The sequence below is a fragment of the Leptonychotes weddellii genome, chromosome 4 (assembly GCF_054177405.1).
Source record: "Leptonychotes weddellii isolate Sample4059 chromosome 4, ASM5417740v2, whole genome shotgun sequence".
Lineage (NCBI taxonomy): Eukaryota > Metazoa > Chordata > Mammalia > Carnivora > Phocidae > Leptonychotes > Leptonychotes weddellii.
In genome coordinates this window covers 31,026,647-31,035,152 of record NC_138372.1, presented here as the reverse complement: position 1 = coordinate 31,035,152, position 8,506 = coordinate 31,026,647, and the positions used below count along the sequence as shown (strand labels likewise).

The 8,506-nt window shown below is 57.2% G+C and overlaps 1 protein-coding gene across 2 annotated transcripts; it reads right to left on the bottom strand.

Annotated features, from left to right (window-relative positions):
* Positions 1-5,084: 5,084 nt before the first annotated feature.
* Positions 5,085-8,367, bottom strand: TMEM125 (transmembrane protein 125). 2 transcript variants are annotated; one of them, XM_031020973.2, is made up of 3 exons: positions 8,187-8,367; positions 6,728-6,865; positions 5,085-6,506 (listed from the first exon to the last, which is right to left on the bottom strand). In XM_031020973.2, exon 3 carries the CDS (start codon positions 6,363-6,365, stop codon positions 5,706-5,708), a length of 660 nt encoding a protein of 219 aa, XP_030876833.1. In that variant the 5' UTR covers positions 6,366-6,506; positions 6,728-6,865; positions 8,187-8,367; the 3' UTR covers positions 5,085-5,705. The 2 variants fall into 2 exon arrangements, with proteins under 2 accessions (XP_030876833.1, XP_081674364.1); XM_081818238.1 differs by lacking the exon at positions 8,187-8,367 and adding an exon at positions 7,110-7,272.
* Positions 8,368-8,506: the final 139 nt, after the last annotated feature.

Here is an 8,506-nt window from a genome sequence, read left to right as displayed (position 1 = left end):
GTACCGATAAAACAGATCTAGAGAAGGAACCTCTTGGTATTTGGACTTGCTCCCATCCTGCCCGGGATTGGCACCCCCCTTCCCCGAGTGAATGGGAGCTGAGAAGTCTCAGGGCGCAAGCTCCAGGTTTGGAAGGGCAGGCTGCGAGGGTAGAAGTGGTATGCTCCAAGCCAGTCCCTGGGGCTGACTTCCATGGCTATGCCCAGAGGAGCCTCACAGGTCCTGGGCAACAGTCGAGAAGGCAGCCCCCATCGGCGTGCAGACAGCTGAGCGTGAGGGGGCATGTGTTGGTCCCCTGAGGCCTGGAGGAAGCTCCTCTAGACAACTGAGTGTCCCCAGAAGGCCTGAGGTCTCACGTGGGATGTAACTGGATATAATGTAAGAACCACCCAGATTGGAACAGATCATAAGTTTCTGGAACACGTTCTTCCAGTATCTGTCCAGGTGACACGGCTGAGAACCTGGAATGTGACTATTGAGCCCAGGAGGAACCTGTGGCAAGTGCCTCTCTCTACCTCCCCTGCTGCCCGATGGGGACCTCCACGGTCTCTCCATCAGCTCTTGCTTAGCTTTGCTTTTTACCCAATACCAGCTTAGATTTCAGGGTCCATTAGGTCAACGTTTCGCTAACATCCTCCCCTTACCTGCCCCATTGTCCCCCAGGCCTGCATCTTGGCCTCTGTATGCTGTTGCGAAAAGCCTGTGTTAATGCCTGGTGTCCAGCCTCCCAGGGGCTCTCCAGGCTTCCGGCAACCTTGCTGTTTCCTTGGCTAGATTCACCTCTCCTCCATAGCAGCTCTTTAAAACGGCCTCTGCGTCGCAGGGAGAATAGCTGTTGGCCAGGGCCTCCCTCCACTTCCTGCTCCAAACTTCCCTGGTCTGCATTCTTTCTTTTCTCCTATCACAGTGGCATCCTAAGCCCAAGGCCTCCGGTGCGTGCCCTGGAGCTGCCTTCCCTGCCTCTCCGCTTGGGGACTTTAAGAACAGCCTCTTCTCTGCCTTCTGTCTTAACCCTCTTGTCCTATCAACATTCTATCAACCCATCACATCTCTCCCAGCTTAAAAAGCTCCTCAGTCACCAAGACAGGTTGGTCCCACCCTCCGAATGTCCATCAGCTCTGTTGTGTTTGGCTCTGTCCTGACAGCCACCCCTTTGTCTGGGCGGCCATCATTTCGCATCTGGAGATGCTTTCATCAGCCGAAGGATTCCTCTCTCCCTATTTCTGCCCCTCCCAGTTAATTCTCTGTGAGGCAGGCAGAATGATTGTCCTAAAACACAATTCGGACCAGGCCATTCCCCTGCTGAGAATCCTTCACCGGCTTCCTCTTCACCTTAAGAAATGGTGTACCTACTATGGAGCCTCTGAAGCCTGGGACTGGCCCAGGGCTCCTCCCTGGCTGCACCCCTTGCCTCTTGCCGGTGAACGCTCCCGTTCCGGCCACACAAACCCTCTGTTTCCTTGAAGGAGCCAAGTTCTCTCATCTCTGGACCCTCCGTCTGCTCTTCCTTCTTTCTGGGGTAGTCTTTCTTCTCCATCTCTCTAGTTTGGCCATCTGCTTCTCATCCCTCAGGGGCCAGCGGAAATGGCCCTTCTGGGATTGATTGGACGTTTCTTCGGATTCGTTTACTCCTAAAGTCAATTCCTGGCTCTGCAGCCAGCTGGTCCCAAATCCTGTTCTGGCCAGAGTACTTTCCTCATTAAAAGCTTTCCGTGCTTCTCATTGTCCTGAGGACAAAGTCCAAATTCCTCAGCTGGGCCGACAAGGCCATTCCACAGATGGGAGTAAAGGTGGAGCTATTTGGTAGGAGCAAGGTGAAGGCTTCCCGCTACATGACTCATTTTCTCGGGACAGGGAGGCCAAGCCTGCGGGGGTGTTGCTGGGGTTGAAGGCCATGGAGAGAACTTAGGGGCCGCCGCTGTGGAAGCAGGAGCTGACCAGGGAAGCACAGTGGAACTGATGAGTAGAATGGCAGCCCAGCTGAGATGGGTGACGAGGAATTCATGGTGACACCAGGCAGCCTGGCCGTGCGGATTTCTCTAATAACCGCTCACCGTGAGCATAATAATCCACCGTGGGTGGATTCATCCAAGGAGGGGGATTTGCTGGGGCAGTGGTACCAAAGGACGGGGAGAGGGGGGCTAAGGAGTTGAGGACTCTGTCAAGGAGTGGGTGAAATGATGGGCCATGGGATCTTAACCGGAAGGGAGACGAAGACAGGAGGGGGAGGGAAGACAGGAGGGGCCAGTGGATGTCTGGTTGCAGCGTGGACCGAGATGGGATTTAGAGAGATGCTCTGAGCAAACAAGCTGGAGGTGGGAGGTTGTGGGAAGTCAGCTTTAGTGATTGCAGAAGCATTTCTGCCCTGCCTGTACCTCGACCCAGCTCCTGCTCAGACCCACATTATAGCTGGGTGTGGAGGTTTCCACTGCCCTTTAGAACGGCCCTCGGGGGCAAGGGCCATATTCTTCATCTGGCATCCTTCCCAGGAGAGCTCAACATGGGCCTTGTCGGCAATGGCTGCTTATTCGGACATTTGTGCGATAGGACTCATCCCCTCCCCTTTCTCTAGGCCTGTGTTTCTATTTTCCTTTAGTTTTTTTGTTTTTGTTGTAGCATTTTATTTGTTTGTTTTTCTCAAACAAACCTTCTGCCCCTTGTTTGGGTTTTTAAAAGTAATCTCTAGGCTCAACGTGGGGCTCAAACTCATGACCCCAAGATCAAGAGTCGCAGGGTCCACCAACTGAGCCAGCCAGGCACCCTTCCTTTAGTTTTTTAAAAGAAATATCGTGAAAGAGTCTAACCCTGTCTCAGATGAAAAGAAACAGGATTTCTCCCCATATTACAGGATGGAGAGGCAGTCTATGGTCCTCTGATGGCCCTGGAGTTGTTGAGAATGGGAGCCCTGGAAGAGTGAGAATTTGGGGGCAGAAAGATTCTGGGCCAACAGTGGACAGTGGCCCAAGTTCCCGACCCATCCCGTTCTGGGTAGGTCTCTCCCTGATCCTCGCATACCTATTGCCATCCGACCAAGCTGAGTAATTCATTCATCCAGTAAAGCTCCTACTATGTGTCAGGCCCACCTTGGGAACAAAGGATATGCAGATGAGCAACACCCCAATCCTGATTCAGGAGACAGGCACACAGGGAAAGAACTGCAGACTGGTGTCTACAGTTGTGGGGCCCGGCATAGAAAATGGGCAACTCGTTAGTTTGGGGGGACAGGGTTGGGGAAGATGCCTAGAGAATTGGGTCTCGAAGGGTATGAAGGCAAGGAGGAGAAACAAACGCTGGGAGAAGTGAGAGAACATGGGGAGGTCACAGCAGTTCCGTGGGGCTGGCTCATGGGCTGCTTTGAGGTGCGAGGGAGGCCAAATCATGAGCCTGTACATTAGTCTGCATGCCGTGGGGGATCAGGGAAGGACCTGAACGTAAGTCCGTTTTAGGACAGCACTGGGTTGCCACCTGGAGCTTCCCAGGTATAGTCTGAAACTGGACCTCGTACGTGGAGGGCAGGAAGAGACCAGGGACGGAGACAGGCCACTCTAGATCGGTGGCTGGCAGGTGTAATGGGCAAGGGAACTTACTTATGAGGCTTTTCCTGGGTGGCTACAAGACAAGATCTCTGCACCTGCCTGTCAGACCGTAAGAGTTTATACAGAGGCCTTCACTGGGTTCAGTCTCTCGTACCATCCAGATAGTCTCACCACGACACCACTGTCTCAAGGCTGTATCCTTGGGGCAGCTTCTAGGAGCCGGAGAGGCAAGCGGGACACACATTTCAAGGACAGGAGAAGGGGTGAGGAGCCTCCCATCGCCTGGGTCCAGCTCACGGGTCACCTGGCGGTTACATTCCCCCAACCCCATCACCTCCCCTAATAGTCACTGTGGCTCAAGTGTGTGTGTTGGGGTTGGGAGGGAGGTAAACTGAAGAAGAAAAGAGCAAAAGCAGGGAGGCCGAGGGGAGGCTGCACAAATCCGGCAGAGATGGGGAGGGCACTGGGAGTGAGCCTGGAGAGCTGAGCACCCCATGCACATGTGTGGGGGAGTCCACAGGTGGTGATGTGGTCACTGGACACCGGATAAGGAGGGAGTGAGGGTGCTGTCTGGGACCACGCCGAGCTTTCTAACCTGGGTGCTGGGTGAAGGCCACAGCCCCCAGGTGAGACGAGGAGATGGTTCAGGATGAGGATGAGGGGGATGGGATGTTGAATATGTGGGGTCTGAGATGCCATAGTTCCCGGGGAAAGGTTCTGCCGTCCCCGTGCTCCCGTACATGGCCTCTTGTTTCCGCTCACCTGGCTTCCTCCTCGGCTGGCAACGCCCTTCCCTCATCCATCAGCTCAGCGTTTTCTCCAGGAGGGCCCCTAGATCTTGGCCCCTGAAAGCAATTTTCTCCCATCAGAGCACATGTAGCTCTATGCTTAGCGCCCCCTGGAGGCCCGTCTGGTGTCCCTGCCTCTCTTGGGGCCCTGGCCGGGCTGCGCGGCATCTGACCCTGAGAAGCAGGAGTGATGAAACTAACGTTGGGAGGTGATCTTTGCCACCCAGGAAGTTCTGCACTGCAGAAGGGCGATCCCTTCTAGGGCTGACCCCAAGCAGGAAGTGACTCTTACAGCCCAGGGGGGTTTCACACAGCCCTCCCTTGCCTCAGGGGCGGGCGGGGGTGGGGTGCAGAGGAAGGCCAGCCGGTGCAGCAACTACAGGGGTCAAGATGTTCTGGTCCTAGAGGTGGGGTAGGGAGCTGCAGCCTCCAGAGAAACCAGCTGATAAAACCCCAGTGCTTCAGGCTTTATCTTGAACCAGTGCAGGAGCAAATGTGAAGTACTCGGGCCACACTCCTCTCTACAGCCCGCTCCCTGGGACCAGAAACCCACCACCTTCCTGAAGGGAAGCATCCACTCACCCCAGCTCGCCTCCGCAGTACCTATAAGGAGAAACCACAGGCCTGACTGGGGACATAGCACGTTTTGTCAGCTTGCGAGAGGCACAGTGTTCCCTGGAGAAGGGTAGTTGTTGGGGGTGGGCAAGGGGAGGGGGAGGGAAGGTCTCTAGGTAAGATGGCGAGGGACAGACAATCACAATGACAGCGGCCACCACTTTTATTGCACACCTGCCATGTGCCTGGTCCTTCCATACACGATGGCATGTGGCCCTCACGACCGATTTCCATGACCACGACTGTGACTCTCCAGAAACTGAAGCTCAGCGAAGTCAAGTCACTTGCCCCAGGCCCCCAGCTGGTGAGTGGTAGATGGGCGGAGGGGGTTCCAGTCCAGTCCTGGCACATCGTGGAGCCCATGTTCTTTCCACTTTGTCACCAGTTACTCTCCTCAGTGAAGAGCCACCGGGATGGTCTCCGGGCTAGGCAAGTAACAGTCACTCCTGGGAAGTCCCTGATAGGTGTCACAAGGCAGGGTGGCATCTGAGGGGTGTTGGGAATAGGGGCCAAGAATCTTCAGGGACTCGAGAGGGACAGGTAGACTGACCATTCCAGGGTCACAGACCCCCAGTTCTGGGGAGACACCCCACGCCTTCCTGTGGCATGGGGACACGTGGTCCCACAGCACAAGTCCTGGGGAGACGTACATACTCACACACACTCTTCTGCACATGTACGTGCAAGCACACACCCACTCACGGCCGCTCACACCCCGGCACAGCTCTGTGGCCGCTGAGGCAGGTGGCCGAAAAGGGGAATTCGGTCAGATGAGGCTGGCGATGCTGGATGTGGTCTCGTGACGCTGGCCGGCAGACAGCTGGCCTGAGATGCTGAAGATGCCGCCGTTGCCCCTGTGGTCGCCGTGGCTGGAGGGGGCGGCCGCATGGCGAGGGGGACAGTGTCCATGCACGCCCACCTGATAGAGCAGCAAGCCCAGCAGCAAAAGCGAGCCCGAGGCAGCCAGGCCGATGCCCACCGACAGCATAGCGGCCACTGGCCGCACCGGGGCAGGGGCGGCAGCCAGCCCAGCCAGGGTCAGGCCGGTGACCAGCACCACCAGGCCGCTGAGCAGCACCACGAGGGCATCGGCCCCTCCCCCGCTCCGCAGCAGGGCCACGTGCTGGGGCTGGCGGATGCAGTTCATGTCCTGCACGGCCGAGCTCATCAGCTGCTTGACCAGAACCAGCAGGGCCAGCAGGCAGAGCACAGTGCCCGTCGCCAGCCGCCACTCGCCCGAGCGGCCGCTGGTCGAGGACAGCAGTGCCACGCCCCCCGCCCCACAGCCCGCCACCAGGACCACGGCCACAGTGAAGCAGAGCGCGGAGCGCCGCGGCTGCTGGGACCACCACAGCTCTACCTGCTCTGCCAGCATGTCTGGGGGCAGCCCCCTGGCCGGCGGGGCCGGAGCCTCTCCTTCAGACATGGCGGCGGGCGGGGTAGAGGGCAGAGCGCAGCGTCGGGGCTACAGGCTGCGGGTCATGGCCTAGAGCCCCCCACCACCTGCTTGGCAGCTAGAGGCCCAGAGTCCCGTTCCTCTCCCAGTCCAGGGTATGGTCACCATCACCTGCAGGGGGGATCACACTTGTTACCTCCCCAGCCCACTCGCCCTTTATGGTCTCTCCTGGGAGCCTGGGGGATGATCCCTGGGAATCCGCCCCAGTGTCCCCCGACAGACCCCTCCCCAGCACTGCCACTTGGGAATGCCTCTCCAATGGCCCCAGGAGAGTTCCCCCACAGAACACATTCCCCCACCCCTCCGGGGAAGCCCCTGGCCCAGCCCCTGACCTCTCTGGTTCTCTCAGTTGCCTGTCCCATCCCGGCTGGCCGAAGGAGCTGATGCCACAGTGGATGGTGGGACCGAGAGCAGAGATAAAGCCTCATTCAGGATCAGACTCACATGGCCTCAGCTGTCACCGCTGGCTCCTGGGGGGAGGGTTGCGGGGAGGGAGGGGGCTTATGACTTAACCCTTCTGGAACCAGCAGCCTGACCCTGAACCTTCTCTCTTGGGACTGCAGCTACTTCTCTGTGGGTCAGGATCTAATCCCTAACTCTCTCCTTCCCCAACGTCTCATCTGATTTCCTATCCACAGCTGCTGGTGCCCCAATCCCTCTCTCCCCCAAACCTGGATCTCCCTCCTAAGCTCCAGACCCAAAGCCAAATGTTACCTTGATGTTCCCTAGTCATCTCTGATGCAACACTTCCTGACCCAAGCTCGTCATCTTAGCCCAGACCTCCTCCTCTCATGTTTCCTACTTCCTTGTGAAGTGCACGTCCCAGGGAGGCCACCTGTAAACCTCTCTCCACATAGTCCCTGCTTCCATCCCCATGCCTCCTGCCTCATCACCCCCACTCACGCCCCTCTTCCTGCTCCTTTCTCCATTCTCCCTCTCACCAACCCCCTCATGCCATTCTCCTCCTCTAGGATTTCTCTAAAGTGGAGCAAAGGGAGGAGGGCTCTGTCCTTGAACCCCAGCTGCTGTCCTTACCAGCCATGGGACTTGGGCGAGGGACCTGACAGTGGTTACTCGTTTAACAGCCAGCCAACATGACTCAAACTGGGCAAAATAAAGCAGTGTGGTCCCTGCCCTCAAGGAAACCCAGCTTACAGCAGGTGCATATATGTGATAAATGCCCGGTGTGTGGGTGAGTCAGAACAGGGGCTTAGGGGAGGGTCAGAGAAGCCCCAGATGAGTTCTCCTCTTAGAGCCTCAGTCTCCCTATTGGAAAAGTGAGGACAATAACATTTATCTTGAAGGATGGGGGCGAGTCATTTGACATCTCCACTTCAAAATTCCAATGGGAATTCCAGGGCCTGCAGAGATGCCTAAAGAACGCTTTTTTAAATAAAAGAATACAATGTTCTCCCCTCCAATTCAGGATAGGACCTCTGCTTTACACATAGGATGCAGGTCCTGGGTCGTTCCAGGAATATGATGAACATGGCCCTCCACAGTATACACTCCCCATGAGTCTGTCCTTCACAACCCCTCTGAAGGGGCAGCCTAGCACACAGGGTGGGAGGAGCAGGTGCAGATGCTCCCAAGGGAGGTGGGGGAGGGGCCTTAGGAGGGGACCTGGAGTCAATCCCAGCATTCCTCAGGACTGTGCCTTCACTGGTCTGAAAGTGCTTGCACAGGTGTGCTGGGCCAGTGGGGCCAGGCTGGGGGTGGGTGGAGGTTCTCAGGCCGAGCCAGTAGGAGAAAGTGGGGGCGTTGGGGGTCAGGGGACCATGGGGCACTCACAAGAAGCCTGGAAGTGCTGGATCCGATCAGAGCAGGCAGGGCCAGGCAGATGCGGCACTCCAGCTCCATTTCCGGGGAGGTGCTTCACCTGCCTAACCTGCATCCAGGTAAGCCCTGGGGGTGTGCATGGGGAGGGAGGAGGATCAGCAGGTGTTTCCTAGGCAGGGCTTGAGTCGATTGGCTGACGTGGCACAGCTCCTTCTGCCGGGCTGAGGCATTCCTAGGAAGGGAGGGGCTTCTGTCCGCTGCTGTTAGGGCTCGAACACAATTCTCAGATCTGGGCAGCAGGAGGAATGTTGTCTATCTGCCCCAGAGCCTGG

Bases quoted from the DNA above. Each gene is read 5' to 3' on its own strand.
- TMEM125 (XM_031020973.2), bottom strand. From the start codon at position 6,365: ATGTCTGAAGGAGAGGCTCCGGCCCCGCCGGCCAGGGGGCTGCCCCCA.